The sequence below is a fragment of the Centroberyx affinis genome, unplaced genomic scaffold, assembly GCF_046629955.1.
Source record: "Centroberyx affinis isolate AG114_WGS23_722 - 3 ecotype Tasmania unplaced genomic scaffold, CSIRO-AGI_Caff_v1 ptg000046l_1, whole genome shotgun sequence".
Classification (NCBI taxonomy): Eukaryota; Metazoa; Chordata; class Actinopteri; order Beryciformes; family Berycidae; genus Centroberyx; species Centroberyx affinis.
The window spans coordinates 752,961-768,721 of NW_027278759.1; the positions used below are offsets into that span (position 1 = coordinate 752,961).

General features: G+C 40.9%; 3 protein-coding genes across 3 annotated transcripts; 1 reads left to right on the forward strand and 2 right to left on the reverse strand.

Moving 5' to 3' along the window:
* The first annotated feature begins 644 nt into the window (after positions 1–644).
* Positions 645–7,047, forward strand: LOC139642967 (proline-rich protein PRCC-like). The gene is made up of 7 exons (XM_071518071.1): positions 645–1,446; positions 1,556–1,603; positions 2,220–2,708; positions 2,812–2,904; positions 3,179–3,325; positions 3,879–3,944; positions 5,295–7,047. Exons 1-7 carry the CDS (start codon positions 1,135–1,137, stop codon positions 5,379–5,381), a joined length of 1,242 nt encoding a protein of 413 aa, XP_071374172.1. The 5' UTR covers positions 645–1,134; the 3' UTR covers positions 5,382–7,047.
* Positions 7,048–8,442: 1,395 nt separating this feature from the next.
* LOC139643146 (large ribosomal subunit protein bL9m-like) lies at positions 8,443–11,253 on the reverse strand. Its single transcript, XM_071518319.1, has 7 exons — positions 10,991–11,253; positions 10,192–10,351; positions 9,831–9,955; positions 9,679–9,732; positions 9,429–9,530; positions 9,137–9,220; positions 8,443–8,892 (listed from the first exon to the last, which is right to left on the reverse strand). The coding sequence occupies exons 1-7, from the start codon at positions 11,072–11,074 to the stop codon at positions 8,551–8,553; spliced, it is 951 nt and encodes a 316-aa protein (XP_071374420.1). The 5' UTR covers positions 11,075–11,253; the 3' UTR covers positions 8,443–8,550.
* A 493-nt stretch (positions 11,254–11,746) lies between these two features.
* LOC139643200 (transmembrane protein 272-like) lies at positions 11,747–15,109 on the reverse strand. The gene is made up of 5 exons (XM_071518387.1): positions 15,015–15,109; positions 14,869–14,931; positions 14,698–14,748; positions 14,376–14,567; positions 11,747–13,595 (listed from the first exon to the last, which is right to left on the reverse strand). The coding sequence occupies exons 2-5, from the start codon at positions 14,909–14,911 to the stop codon at positions 13,333–13,335; spliced, it is 549 nt and encodes a 182-aa protein (XP_071374488.1). The 5' UTR covers positions 14,912–14,931; positions 15,015–15,109; the 3' UTR covers positions 11,747–13,332.
* Between the last annotated feature and the right edge of the window lie 652 nt (positions 15,110–15,761).

Sequence of the window (15,761 nt, forward strand, 5' to 3'; positions counted from 1 at the left end):
CACAAACTGTACACAGAATGGAAGTCAGAGAGAATAAAGATGGTAATAAATTCTGCCAGAGGACCCCAAAACATATTATGTCACAGGAGAATAAATGGAGAGGGATTTCTGTCATCTCAGGCCCCGTGATCAGGGTGATAATAATATTTTGTATGGAGGGATGGGAAATGGGTATTAATATGGTAGAAGTTTAGGGTTAGTTCATCGAAGATTTGCTTTTCAGCGCCTCCAAATTCTTAGTTCACACGCTTGGTCGATGGGGGGCGGTAATTCCCTACTGTTGATTACCAACTGCCACATACATTAAGAGCCAGTCTACAAGAGTTGGGTGTAGAAGTAGATGTAAATTGAATTTTAAGAAGACAAGAGCGTTATATTTCTGTTAGAGTAGTTGAAGTAAACAGGTCTGATAGACCGATTTTGAGTTTCTTTCTTTCCCATTTTTTATGATTAGAAATTGTAAATTCCCAGTCCACTCTCCAGGGCAGTGGATGGCAGTAGTGCGCATTTTTACGCATTTAAGTTTGCTAACCGCCATGTATTAAAGAATCGGAAGAAGAAGAGGAAGAACTGCCAAATAATACACAGAAGAAGAAGAAGAAGAGGCGCAGAAAGCTGCGCAGTAGTCTTCACTTCAAGCATAAACGATGGAAGCAAATGTTTTGATGAGGACTAGAGACTACTGGCACAATTTGTTGGTGTAACTTCTTATAAAAGGCATATTTTGCGTTGTAAAAGAAAACAGTTATCGCAGGAACTGAGGTTGTCATATGTATCATCGAGGTGATGCGGATTTAATTTGACTGAGCAAGAAAGGCCAGGTAGTTAAATCGTCTGCTGCGGCCTAGCTAGCAATCCGAAGTTGGGACAGTCCTCCAATTTAAATGAGCCCGCTGTGAGGCCCTCATTTGAACCACTGCAACACGACAGCTCCTTGAATGATTTCAGTATCGGTGTGGAGTGAACTGTTGGCTTTTAGTCGGCTGTATTGATAAAAGATCGTCGCACTTTAAATTCATGTCAGTTCATCAGAGAAGAGAAGCCAACGTGAGTACGGCTTTTTGAGACACAACCAAGAGAAGTGGTTCTCCATGTCCACGAGTTGCTGCAGAATAATCCTCAACATCAGCAAACATGTCTTTAGTAGCCTACGGCAGCAGTGATGACAGCGACTCAGAAGAAACCTCAACCTCTGTGGTTCCGCAGAGCAAACCAGGTGCAGGGCTGTTTTCACTTCTACCTGCTCCTAAAAAGGCGACATCAACCACGCTAGGAAACGAAGGACCAAGCAAGGAGACGAAATCAAACCTTTCGTCAAGGGACAGTTCGTCAAACGATGACCTAGATTCCCAGCCATCTAAAGGAGGCTTACTTTTCAATCTGCCTAAGCCGAAGAAGCGAACAGAGCCTGTCAAAATTGTCATACCACAGATCCAAAGACAGGATGTAAGCAAATTCGTCTTTTCAGCCATTTGTTTCTGTGTAATCGTGAATAATATATGTGAGCAGGTGCTGGTGGTGATTATTAAGTTTTAATTTCTTGTCTTGTCAATAGTCAGACTCGGATGATGATGAGCCTGCAAAGAAGAAATTACAACCTCAGGTAAGAATATGTGTTTTCATTCATAGTAACCCAGAATACTAGCTCTAATACTGGCTAAGGTCGTATTCAATATGAGCTGCTCAGTGCACCTTCATATCCCTGTTTACACAAATTACCATGGAAACAAACCTTGCTCAGTCTGCACACCCCACAGTAGATAGGATAAGATGTTTACATCTCTCACTATCCCAGCCAATACAGCCATGACTCAGCTGTTATATTTGGATTTCTCTTAATCACCTTATGAGCCCGTGTTGAGTAGTAGTAGTACTAGATGCGATATGATGTTTGCATGTGCCAACTCAAAAAGGGAATATGAACTAGCAGAATATTTTGTAAGTTAACACATGGATAGAGTTGATGTAATACATCTGGAACAACATGTACCCTTGCCAGCCTAGTTTCAGTTCTTCTGGGGGCACTATTCTGTGCTTCCGCTGTTTTCTATTCAGTGTTTCTTCTGTCTCAATAATGATAAAAAATACATAAGGGGGAAAGGAAACAAATAACACAAAAAAACATGATTTCTCTCATTTGCGGCACCATACTACAGTGATCTGGCTGACATTCTCCAAACTCTCTTTCACACTTTGCCCTTTTCCCATGTCTCTCCCAGGGCCCAGGTACAGGCCTCTCGTCCCTTCTGCCACAGCCCAAAAACCTGACTGTGAAGGAGACCCAGAGACCCCTGATCCCTCACACACTCACCAAGCGCCTGGAGCCCAAAGGACCCAAGCCTGGTACGCCTGCCCAGGGTCTGCTTGGTTCTAGTGCGTCCCCCTCCGCTATCAAAGCTGCAGCTAAGTCAGCCGCCATGCAGCTGGCGAGGCAAATAGCCACAGATGACCAGGACAATGAGGAGGATATGGCCCCGGAGAACTACTTTTCCTTAGGCGAGAGCTCCCAGCCGCTCCCCGCAGTTGTCCCTAGCCTAGACCCCGAGCCGGGAGCCCCCGCAGATGTCGTTCCTTTTGTACCTGGTGACGATAGCGGCCAGTCAGATGCCCCTCTCGACTTTGGGTTGAACCATGAGGGAGCTGGTACATGGGGAAGTCAGCATCCTCAATACCAGCAGCCCATCGCCGGCCCGGAGGCTTTCCCTCAGGTAACAGTGACTGATCCAGTAGGTTACATGTACATGTCAATGCAATGGCTTTAGAGACAAGTTACACTGTGAGTTTAATAACAAACATTTTCTCCTTGGACAGGGATACTATAATGAGCCATACTACCAGGATCCTAACCCCGGATTGGCGGAGGCTGAAGAGCCTGGCTCCTCTGCCATGTTTGATGATGAAGCGGTAAGAAGCGTGCTACTAATTTGCATTGTTTTACCATGTTATACAACACCATCTGAGTAGGTTAACTCTTGCTAATTTTGCTGCCATGCTCTGTCCTGTCATCACATTTTTGTCTGTTTGTGCATGCCATTGCTACAATTGAAGTTCAACAGTAGATCTTATTTAGAAAAGGATGTGAAACGGAGCAGCAGTAATATGACTCGATAATCTTCTAGGCAGGGTGAAACCTCATTTGAGATTGAGTTGATATGAGCCTCTTCTCCCCATATTGCAGTTCATGCGGCTGCAGGGGAAAAGGAACAGGGGCAAAGAGGAGGTGAAGTTTCTGGAGATCAAGGGGGACGACCAGCTGAGCGGCACCCAGCAGTGGATGACCAAGAGCATGACGGAGGAGAAGCAGGAGCGCCAGTCCTTCAGCAAGGTGAGCTGCAACGCTATCGCTAGAGGTCTTAGCTGCTGATTTCGTTTGAGAGGTCTGGGTGTTAGGTTCCACTTAAGTTTATGTTTTGGTTTATGCACAGTTGTAGAGGAGTTTGCTATGCCTTTCATTGTAGAGAGGCAGGAAGAACTGTTGTGTTATTTACACATACAGATTATGTCATTTGTAGCTTTATGATGGCGCATATGCCTTTGCTTACTGTTTTCGCTCAATGGAGACTGGGAAGGTTGAACCTAAAGCCTTTTAATATATATATACAGTGTGTATATATATATATATGTGTGTGTGTGTGTGTATGTATATATATGTATGTATGTATGTATGTGTGTGTGTGTGTGTGTGTGTATATATATATATATATATATATATATATATATATATATATATATATATATATATAAATGTTTTGACGTGGTAGAAGCTGGAAATATTTTAAGGCATGATTGATGATTGTAAACAGGAACTACGTATCCTCCAACATCCCTTAACCTTGTTTTCTGTGTTTTTTTTTGTTACCTTTTCCTGGCGTCTGCAGAAAAAAGGCGATCAACCTACAGGACAACAGCGACGCAAGCACCAGATAACATATCTCATTCACCAGGTGTGTGCTGCTTCAATGCCACATTATACTTTCTTACTGCAGCATTAAGCTGCCTACATTTCAGCATTCTGAAAGACGTTTTAAAGTGCTGTAAATTAAAATGATCAATGCAAACATTTAAACAGAGAATTAACCATGGTAAAGGGACAAATTGCACTGCTGACTCTATTAGTGCTCATAGTTCATAAAGGCTGACTCAGCAAAAACCAAATTTAAGTCCTAACACAAATTAACAATACCAGGACACCACAATGAGAACAAAGTTATTAGATAATGCAAGTTTATAAAAAATAGCCTTCAGTTGGGTCTAAGAAAGAGACACGGAGGAGGGCAGGGATTCAGAGTTAATACGCCTACATGCAGTCCCAGTGTGACATGTCCACACACATCCAGCTCCAGGCAGAGCGCCACCAGAGCGCTTGTCTGTACAGTGCACTTGCCTTGAACACCATATGCCATGGGTTATACAGTGCAAGAGAACTCCACCACAGCTTGGTGTTCAGCCCACACAAGGTACACAAACAAGCATCAAATGAGCAAACAAGCATTTCTCTTATCTCTGTCAGTAGTTTCTTGTTGAACATTCAGAGCTATTGGATGACCTGTGTGGGTTGTTGTTATTTGGAGTTGAGATAAGTGCACGTAGTAGGGATTTATCCAAAAAATTGTGTGGGCCGGCGTTCAGACTTCAGCAACTTATCCAAACACTGAAGATCTTGCTATGTGCCTCTTGAGCAGCTATACATGCAGGGCGGAGTTTTCCCAAAAAGAGGAGTTCTCCGGGTTTCTCCGGGCATTGCAACTTATGTTCTTTTCTACTAAACGATGTCTGCTCTGGCGAAAAGGTGGCGCTAGTACAGCGGCCACTGTGTGTTTTTGATAAGGCTTGCATTCAATACCCAGTATAAAGACAACAGCTTCATTTTAGTCAGCCTAACTGATGTTGCATTGAATATAGGTAACCTATTAGGTCTCTTTGGCAATTTCCAAATTATAGCACTTGATATTGAAATCAAATTAAATTTGGTTTGACACCTGTGACCCACTGAGAGCGGCCATATGCAAAAACTTACTAATGTCAGAAACCTGGCAACCCAGTAGGCAGGTGTGAGAGAGGGATAATTTAAATATTCTCCTCTGCACCGCCCCAACTCAAAGCTACACATGACACAAATACAAGGATCTTTTCTCTTGGCTGAAGGACCGAATCAGAGCCTAAGTGCATTGGAACCCCTTTCCTTAGGAATTTCAATCAACACTGTTATTTGAAAAGTGTTATTTACATGACCTTTTGTCTCAAGAGGGCTCTACAGCATTTTTAGCTTTTATATCCTCTTCTTTCACCCATAGGCAAAGGAGCGTGAGCTGGAACTGAAGAACAACTGGGCAGACAACAAGCTAACCCGCCGGCAAACCCAGGCCAAATATGGCTTCTAAATGTCGTAATGTGGACACTTGGTGGCATGCAGAAACCCTCATCAGAAATTAGAGTAGAGCTTTCCAGAGTTCCCTGCCCAAGTAGGAGCTTTCTGTTACCTTGGTTTGGGAAGAAAGTATACAAACCTTAATGCTGACTGTCCCTTTGTTCCTCTTTTTTGCCCGTCCTCCACCCCATATTTGTATTGAAGAATTGTTAATATTCTGTAGTTCTTTTGGTTGACTGTTCCAGTCCAATCCAGGGTCTAAGCCATTACACTGTCCTTTCACAATAGTTTCCTCAAAGGTATAATTTCACTCATTTTCTAAAATGATACAATTCCTACTTAACCATGTAAATGTTATGTTACCTTTGGCCAGTCAGTGGCGCTCATGACGTAATGGACCCTATAATGAAATATTTTCCTTTTAAGGTGTACTCATGTTATTCATGTGATAGAAGTACAATTCCTTTCTTGTGCTAAAGACAGATGGCCCTCTGCCCTGAAAGTAGCGTTCAATACAGGTTTGGTTCTCTGGTAATCACACGAATATCGCCACTGCTAATGAGAAATGAATGGGAGTCATGTGACAATTGTGAGATGTTGCATTTTTCTATGTCAAAACAACAACTTTTTAATGCCAAATAAAGATGTTGGGAAACAATTGAAATTGCTCTCTCCCATTCATTCATGCATTAGAGGTGGCTAAATGTTGTTTTTGTCTATGTGGCTATTACCAGAGAACCAAAACATGCATTCCAGTTTCACCTGGTTCTTCAACTATGCTCAGGGCAAACTGATTATCACATAAAACAGGAGTTTTACCTCAGTGTTCCCTCGCAGCATCCAGCAGCATCTTATAGGTTCAGCGGTTGTCTCCCAAAGCCCCATGATGGGTCTGTTCACTAACTTGGCTTACATGAGTAGATGATGGGCAGGAAACACCTTTTCCAATGGTGTCAACCTCCTGAAAGTTCTCCAAATGGGGAATGCATTCATGTCAAGTTGAAATCTTGTTATGCTAGGTAGTTGAGAGCATGATGTGACAATATTTCTTCCTGCTGTACTCTTTTTGGAAGTCCTCCCCCGAGTGGTCCAGGAGTTTCTCTGTATCTGACTGTCCACTGCCAGTGAGTGGGAATGTTTTCAGTAGCCTGAAAACTGTTATTTGGGGGAAAATGCTATGAACTGTGCGATGTAGTGAAACAAAATACTGCCGTTCTCTCCAGCTATGGAGAATATTGCAGATTTCTGCTTTCTCTTTTTGAGGGAGTGTGGATGTAACATTTCATCTTGTCTTATTCTTTCCCATCCTGCTCATCAGCCTTTTAAATGGCTTTGAGGCATTGACATGTATTTAAGCTCTAAAATGTTTTCCTTCTCCTTTGTTGAAGCAGAATGGTTAGTCCACCCTCCATCAGTGTTACATTAGATTTCCATGCAGGCGGTGAAATTGGGAAACACAAGGGAGCAATGTGAACTTGTGAGTCAGGTTTCCTCCCCATGCACCATATTTCATACACATCTTACTATTGTATTAATGGCTCAAAACATGACTCAATGTCCAGGCCTTGTGGTAGCAAACAAGATAAAAACCTCTGCCATACCACCACAACACCTTAAAACATTATTTGCGCTAGAGCTCCGTATGTAAACGAGCCATGAGCCACCCTACAGTTAAAGAAGTCCTGTAAAGCTTGAGGTGTGGAGGGGGAGGGGGAGGGGGAGGGGGAGGGGGAGGGGGGGCTGGACATTGACTCTGTGTTGTCATCCATAAAGTCTACAGTGTACAACCTAATCTGACCTAACCTGTCTCAGTGAGATGCAAGAGTCTGCATCTAATGTTTGGCAGAGAATCTCAAAGAAAGGCATCAGCAGTCCAGTGATATTGATGGGTCACAGATTTCACAGTTCTTGTACATAAGGGCTATGTGACCACAAGTGACAGTGGATTACATTAATATCCCTGTAGTGCGCTTGTCACAGTACGTATACACACCTGGCACTGGCCATGAGACATTTTCCCAAGAAAAATACACCCCAAACACAAGTAACTGACAGTCTGGATCCATATCCTCACACCTGTCTGACCAACTTCACTGCCCGAAAACATTTGGCCACTGACTGTGTCTGAAGGCAGCTTTCTTTTGGGGAACTCTAACCTTTTTTCTTTCCTTGCAACTTTTCTTCGGCATCCCTTCGACAGGACAAGGGAAAATTGCCCTTTATAATAAGCAAACTACCTTGATGGGAATATCATAAGTCAGATACACACATCACTCCGTGGCTGGGCTACATGTCAGTATCCTGGAAAAACTCCAGTACACCCAGGTACCAACATCGACCTGAAGGAGGGTTTGACCAAAAGTATGCCAAGAAAGTGTAAAACTGTATTAAGCACTGAGATGACAAACTCAGTGAGGAGCATATCTAATGGCAATACTGGAAAAGACCTTCATGTTTACCCTTTACTTTGTTTGTGTGTGTTGTGCAGTTAAAATTGATTTGTTTTCCTTTCCTGGCTGTGTTGCTTTGTCTAAATCACATTGGTATCATAATGATGCTGGTATTACAGAAAAAAAAGTTGATCCCACTGCAGTTTTCCTTTAAAGGGTTTACATGGAAGATGGTATAGCTCACCAACATGAAACCACAGGGTCCTATAAAGTCTCCCACAGTTGGATTTTTTTTATCTGACATTCCTTAAGGTCAAAGTAAACCCATAAAGAGGCAACGAGATTGGGAGAGTCACTTATAAGAGCAACAGTATATGTCCATCTTATTGAAATGCAAGAAAAGTCAAATGAAAAATAACTTTTCTTTGCAATGATACCAAAAACATCTATACTGGATGTTCTGAGTGATCCCAAAAATTGCATGAAAAAAATCTGTTCAGATTTTTCTACCCGTTATTCTACCCCTCAGACTTTTTTTTAAATTAATTGGCATGTCCACAACTTCATCACGATCCACTGAGTGAAAGATGAACACAAAGACTTGTTGATTAAGACCTGCTAAAACATTTGTCCTAAAATCACCAAAGTCCTTTTTTTTAAAAAAATAACTACACTTTAATGACTGTTCTTATGCATCTTTAATCATATTGTGTAACGGGGGTAAACAGTTACCAAAGTCCATTGTAGTTCTATGGAGATCTTCATTTGGAGTTTAAATTTCACAATGTCCCATTAATCTTTTTTCGGGGTATCACCCGGTGGTACTGCTGTGTCCTGACTTGTCTGTGGAGGAGCTGAAGCCTCGGGAGATGCTGCCGTTTCCTCAGCAGCGCCGGCTGCCTCTGGAGGAGCTGAAGCCTCAGGAGCTGAAGCCTCAGGTTCCCCTCCCACTTCAGAAACTGCCTTCAAAACAGCTTCCTCCTCCTCCTTGTCAGCAGCAGGTCCGACTGCTTCTGAAGCTGCTGTGTTTGCCTGCTCCTGCCTTTCTTTTTTCAGTATTCGCTGAAAACTTGCAGAAGGGTCTTCATACGGCACCAGTGACATGGGGATACGCACAGTGTTTATTCCATTAACCTGGAAGGGAATGCAACACGGAAACTGAATGTTTTTCTTTTTTGGCAGATCAACAGCTACTGCTTCTGCTTTGTGAGCCATTTTTTTTTACATAACCCAGAGTTATGTCAGCTTAAATAGTTCTGAATCAATTTCTTTTTTCCAAAGCCAGCAAACAACTAAAAGGCAACAATAGTGTGTGCTACAGATGTCAAAGGTATGCTCCAAATGTTTGATGACAAAATTATTTTCCATTTTCTCTTACCGTAACCTCACACCAGTAATCTCCTAAATTGTTGATTGGCTCATCTGGAAGTCTCAACGCATGAGGTGGCACAACAATTCCCAACTAAGGAAAAAAAAAATTACAAAATTCAATGAATCACATCATAAAGAAAAATCAATGAATTTTAAATGTTTATCAGCAGTGCCGTAACTTGATGTCAAACCGTCAGGAAGGTTTTTTAATGTTATGACATTTTAATAGTTAGTATATAAGGAATTAAGGGATAAAATTAAGACAATAAAGCTCAAACATTTATAGAAGACAGCCATACCTTCTTGAATAACTGTCTGCAAACAATCTCTTTAGTCAGCGAGTATTCAACTGAGGGAATTTTCTGAATCTTCAACTCCGAGCGTTTGAGGAAGTCCACTGTCTACAAACACACAGACACCTTTGTTAGATGACTGACAACTGCTAGTCCATCATTCTCTTGATGTTTGTTTGATTACTCTGTCAAGTAACGATAAAAATCTTTGAATAAAAGAATAAATATCAAATATCTTCAGTAGAGAAACACTCACTAGTTGTCCGGTGCGTGTTTGGACTCTGTCCTCTGGCCTCCCCTCGTGCAAAAGCTATGGACAAAGACAAATGAGTTTGGAGAAAATAAGCAAAATGCCACAACAATATAATACCTGCCTGTTAAAGAAAAGCATTAAAGTGTAGTACACACTCGTAATTCCTCAGCAAAGATGTGTTTGTTTTCCGGCGACGGATATACTGCCAGGCCTTGGGGCAGCAGCTTGTTTCGGCCAACGGACTTCTTCACAAACACAGTGTCTCCTCGCCCCCCAAGCTCTGCCAGGGCAAACAAACGTATGTCCATGAGTGTACATCGTTTGAGCTTAGCCATGAAAAAAAGATTAAAATTAATTTGAAAGTGTATTTATCATCTATGGATAAATTTAGTACTCCCTCTCTGACAAGTCTGATAAACACAGTCCCTGATAATAGCTTTCCATGATGGTCACTTTGTTAGTTGATGGTCAGTTTCACTTGATCTTAAATGACAACGGAGCGTTGGAGGGACTCACTGTCCACGGTCTGTGTGAGGATGAGCTCCATCTTGTCCTTGGGGCTGTGTGTGGTGTTCTCCACCATCCGGTACACTCTGTGTCTTCGGGGGTACAGCCTTGGCGGACTGCCTTCTTTGGACAGAGGCACCTGCCACCAGCGCTCCACCACGACTGTGTTCTGTGGGAAAATCACAAGGGGCCAGAAATGTTCTCACACAGTTATATGTCTGCTATCAAAGTCTATGTGAAATAAGACAAACTATTACATTTAATCATGGCATGACAAAAACATCAAACTAATTTATTTGGTGTGGATTATTGCTCGCCTCCTTATAGCGGCTCTCTGGCAAAGGAAGACTATACTGAAGATCTCATGCAGGGTGTCTTCAGCTTCATCAACTTGAAATGTATTTAGTTACTTAGTTTAATCTCTTCTGAATGCCAGTTAATGTAATATGAGACCAATGTTACAAATTAAATAAACATTAAAATGAAAACTGTAGATCTATAATAAAATACAGCAGGTTTGTGTACAAAGACATTTCAAGACCTGTAAAAGTGAATTTAAAAGGTCCAGTGCAATGAGAATTGCATTTCTCAATTTCAAGGTATAATTTAACCAAGGACCTGTTGATGTAAAGTTAGAAATTACATGCTGTAGAACGTGTAAGGCCATCCAGTAACTTGCCACGGGAATTATTACAATTTCATCTAATCCATACACTTCAGGCCTGTAACTAGAAGAACAATTTACTCCATTTCTCACAGTGACCGCTGTGCCATGGCTCATTTTCTTAACATCCCCAGCAGCACTCACCTTTACAGCCGTCTGAGAGAAACTCCTGGCAGCAGGGTGTGTTAGCAGCTCCTGAAGGACACGGCGGCCTGAGCTCCACATCATTACTCAACACAAGAGCTGCTTCGTTCACAAAAATCTCCAACAGAGAGATGTCACTTCTGTATCGGCAGAGCGACTGTCAATTGCTCTTTAAGCATCTATCATTTCAGCATACGCGACACATTAACTGATGCAGTTTCTCATCCTGAGTGACAGGCTAAGCTAACAAGCTACCACGGAAAACAGAGCAAACGCGAAATGAAAGCGTGACACTTGAGCGGCTGTGACGCAAAAGGACCACACCGGCTCAAATAGGAGTCCCGACGGAAGCCTGAATTTAAATCCGCACTCCTAATCCTTTGCCTACGTCTTTGGTTATTTAAAAAAAATAAAAAAACGTTGGTGGTATGAAATAAACATCAAGAATAAACACGTGTGTATATGTGTGAGTGTGTGTGTGTGTGTGTGTGTGTGTGTGAGTGTGTGTGTGTGTGTGTGTGTGTGTGTGTGTGTGTGTGTGTGTGTGTGTGTGTGTGATATCTGCTGTCACTGTTGGCATGTTTGCAGTTCATTTGCAACGTGCCAACAGTAACATGTACAAAACAAGTAGCCAATCTGTAGGAGTTTCTCTGTTATAGCACGCAGGATTCCTTGCAAACATCAATTAGATGGAATAAAATATTGCCTCCCCTCTATTTTTATAATTAAATCATGCATATCAAACGGAAACCTTTTATTATCATACAACATTGTGCAATCCATTGTTATCATACATTACAATCTTAGCAAAACATGAAAGTTACTCCTCTGACTATGACTGCACATCCTTCCTTGAACAGCATGATGGGTGCTGTCTTGCACTGTGGCCAAGCATGAGACATCTATTCAGTATTTTTTTTTTTACAACCACAGAATGAGCACAGAGGGACACAACTGCACCACAGATGCACAATTCACAAGTTTACACAAGCCTAAATGTCCACATAAGCTGCATACAGTCAGTTGTTTTGCACTTTGTCTGTTTTTTTCTGAACACATTTATTCTTCCATTTCATATCATGAATGGAGGAAAATATGTGCTCAGAAAAATCTCTCACTACAGCACATAAATTGGCAATATATGGCAATCAAAAAACAAATAAAATGGGCAGACAGCAAATACATGATCATTGCAATGGATAGTAGTTAATGTAGCTTACATGAGGACATTTTAAATGTAGTCAAAACGTATACAGCCTGCAAACTTTGAAGATGTAAAGAGTGAATGAATACACATGAGCTAAAACTTCATTTAGGCTATGCATTAGAAATGTTACAGAAACATCTTTAATACAATGTAGAAGAAAAGACTGATTTTAGATATAATACACAGACGATTCTAGTAACAATTTATTCTCCTTCTCAATACTGAAGCAGTGTAAGATGATTGTAAATTATTATTTACTAGCACCATCTCCCATTGGCCCAAATGTAGGCCATTTGATTGTCTTTGCAGCAGACTGTGGTGGAAGCAGAAAGTGTGTGATGTGGTAGTGGTGTGTGAAAGCCATGTGATATTTCAACAGATCTTGGAGCTGTCTATACCTAAATTAGACTTCTGTTAATTTATGTTGAAAGGTGCTGCCCTTTCCCATAAGAACAGAATGGAAAGTTTATCTGAGCTCAGTTATTGACTTCTTCTGATTATAAAAGAGTGGGAGTTAAGCAAGTTGAACAGTGGGGACTGTATTGGTTAATGCTAGTGATGAAATATAACTGCAGTCAAACAGATTTTTATCACGGTACTTCCCCTAATTTACTGCGGCCATTTTTTTAAATTTGCTAGCATGCTAATCTGTGGTAAAGAAAAAGCAGCAGAACATTGTACAGAAGCATCTCAAGTCCTCTAATGCTAATCAAAATGTTGCATCGCAGAGTAAAGTCATCTCTCTTTCTCTAAGTGTTTATAGGAAAATTGAAGAAAAAATATTTTTGGTTGTTTTGAGCACACATTTCTCATAGACATTATTTTCAGGAAATCACATATCAGCTTGTATCATCTCCTTGGAGAACGTTACATCACTGAACAACTCAAAGACATACATTTTCACTAATACTTACATTATTTTTTATCTGCTCCTTAAAAAATAACTTTACTTGCTGCTGCTGCCACTACCACTTCTATTGATAATAATAATAGGCCTAATCCTCAGCAGCAGCAGCAGAATCAACATCATCATTGTCAAAATGTTGAATACATTTGATTACTGTCAAAATCATTGTGAAGGGAAATTGCTCAGACATTACTAGACCAGGAAGAGACGACCTCACTCCAGTGACCCTCATGGCCCAGTGGCACTGTGTCCCTGAACTTCACTCGTCCCGCCGTAGGACGTTTCGTGCAGGCGGGACAAACCTCTTACCCCAAATAGCAGTTTATGGCAGAACAGGAGGGCGAAGCAGCCGGCGAAGAAGAACATGAGAATCACAAGAAACCAGCACAGACTGGTGAGGAAGAACGCAAACTGGTAGACGGTTTTCTGGCAGTATCGATCTTCCCCTGCTATGTAGCTGGGAGCGTACATTTCATAAACCCACACAGAGCCTGCAGGTACAGACAGACAGATCCATCAGAGCACGTTATACATACTGTATGTCTGTAAACACTGAACTTTGCTCAGTGTTTATTGGCAGTGTTTTACAGAGGTTTGGCATCACAGATGTATAGTATAAAAGATTTAAGTTGATTTGAAAAGAAAGAATTGACCCCATCCCTAAGTTCCTGCCAAGGTCATTATTGTAGCCTAAACGAACTAGGTGTTAAAAAAAACATGCCATAAACTGAAATAAAAATAAAAACAAGACCCTGTGAAAAAAACAATCTGGCCTACTAGTAAAACCAACTAGAATGAAATAAAAACGTCCATCACATTTTTTTGTTTCATCTTTCAATTTTGGGCTAAGAAGTTTTGGCTATTTTTACTGAACGCTAATTGAAAAATGCATGTAAATAAATTTGAAAAAAATAAAAATACTAAAACTAGAACTGAAACCAAATAAAAACTAAACTAAAGCTAAACTTATGCAAAACATAAATATATAGATAAACTAAAACTACCAGACCCATGCTGAAAACAAAAAAAAACTAAAACCGAACTGAAATTGAAATAAAAATTAAAAACAATATATTTGAAAAAAAAAAAATATATATATATATATACTAATGGAAACAAGACCCAGGAATGTACAATGTATAGAGGTTTGAGTCTTCATTTATTGGCTTTTTTGTGCTAGAAAATAAATTCACTGGTCAGAAACCTTGAGAGAAAGGCCATTTATAAACCTTCAGTCAGCTTCCTTGCTCTCTCCCAGCTGCCTGTCTTACCTGAAATGAACCAGCAGAAGCTGAAGATGTGCAGGATGGAGATGCAGGCGGAGGTGAAGCTGCGGAGGCAGCCCTGCTTCGTTGACATGTAGATGTAGGTCAGAGACAGAGAGAGCAGGCTGGACAGTCCCAGCCCTATCAGGTAGACGGGGATGGCGGGCTGCACAGGACAGCTGTTCAGATGCGTCGCCCCTAAGATGCAAGAATAACAAATACAATATGTGATCATCAAGTTAGACACAAAAAACAGATGAAAAAGAAAAAAATAAAGTAATATCATAAGGTAACATTATATGCAGCGCTTAAACAAAAGTAAACCTACCCAGTCCAATAGCTGCAATCATAACCATCCACCAAATAATATTCACCACAACTGTGAGAAGGAGGAGAGGGGGGGGGGGGGGGGGGGTTCAAGGATTAGTATAACTCTAATACAAATACAAATACAATGCTGCAGAAGGCAGGCATGAACATGGTGGAGAAAAGAACTAACCGACTATTGAAAGCTGTGTTGTCCTTCGCTCCTGGGATTCCATCTGTGTTTTCTGCTTAATACCTGAGGTAAAGAAAGAAGGAAGTGTGTCATGAAGTATGCAGTATGCATCAACAGTTCTGCATGTAGATACTTTACTGCCTTACCTGTCTGTCTTCTCAGGGCTTTTTCCAGGATTCATTGAATGAGTGTAGTAGTACCTGTGAGACTGTGTATGTGTGTGTGTGTGTGTGTGACATCTGCTGTCACTGTTGGCATGTTTGCAGTTCATTTGCAACGTGCCAACAGTAACATCCTTTGGTCTTCAGGCAGGATGTTAAGACATGTTACTACAAGCCAAACCATTTCATCATTTCATTTTTTTAAAACTGTTTCGCAATATCCTCTACCTTCTGTGTGTTACTCTTACTGAGAGGAAATTATGATAATATCATTTATTGCTATCTGAAGTGTCAAGATATGTTTTTGGCCAGGATCCAGCCCCATGATGATTTTTTTCATTTCCACTTGCACTCTCTTGCAAACCTCTCCTGCAAAGTGCTTGACAAAGAATAAAAACAAAAGATAAAATCAACAGTAAAAGCAAGACGCAATGTAAGCAAAACAAGAAACATAAAAGCAAAGCAAGAAACAAAAGTAAAATGTAAAATGCGAGGTGAAGGACAATTAATAATATATCATTATAATGTGTATTATATGTGTATTATACAGTATGTCTGTATTGTGTGGCCCTGTAAATGCTTCTACATTTCACATCATCAGTAAAAACTTAAAATCATTTCTAAAAGTAACAGGTAATCCATATGTGAAGATGTTAAAATCAGGGTGATATGATCTGAAGTTTTTGGCTCCAGTCAGAATGTGGCACCTTCTGCTGCAAAGCTTATTGAATT

Excerpts from the sequence above, each read along its gene's own strand:
- LOC139643200 (XM_071518387.1), bottom strand. The coding sequence starts at position 14,911 with ATGGAATCCCAGGAGCGAAGGACAACACAGCTTTCAATAGTCG. Across the intron at positions 14,749-14,868 it reads AACACAGCTTTCAATAGTCG|TTGTGGTGAATATTATTTGG; the intron begins GTTAGTTCTTTT and ends TCCTTCTCACAG. Across the intron at positions 14,568-14,697 it reads GATTGCAGCTATTGGACTGG|GGGCGACGCATCTGAACAGC; the intron begins GTAGGTTTACTT and ends CTTGCATCTTAG.
- LOC139642967 (XM_071518071.1), top strand. The coding sequence starts at position 1,135 with ATGTCTTTAGTAGCCTACGGCAGCAGTGATGACAGCGACTCAGAAGAA. Across the intron at positions 1,447-1,555 it reads CACAGATCCAAAGACAGGAT|TCAGACTCGGATGATGATGA; the intron begins GTAAGCAAATTC and ends TCTTGTCAATAG. Across the intron at positions 3,326-3,878 it reads AGCGCCAGTCCTTCAGCAAG|AAAAAAGGCGATCAACCTAC; the intron begins GTGAGCTGCAAC and ends TGGCGTCTGCAG.
- LOC139643146 (XM_071518319.1), bottom strand. The coding sequence starts at position 11,074 with ATGATGTGGAGCTCAGGCCGCCGTGTCCTTCAGGAGCTGCTAACACAC. Across the intron at positions 10,352-10,990 it reads TCTCTCAGACGGCTGTAAAG|AACACAGTCGTGGTGGAGCG; the intron begins GTGAGTGCTGCT and ends ATTTTCCCACAG. Across the intron at positions 8,893-9,136 it reads ATTACTGGTGTGAGGTTACG|GTTAATGGAATAAACACTGT; the intron begins GTAAGAGAAAAT and ends ATTCCCTTCCAG.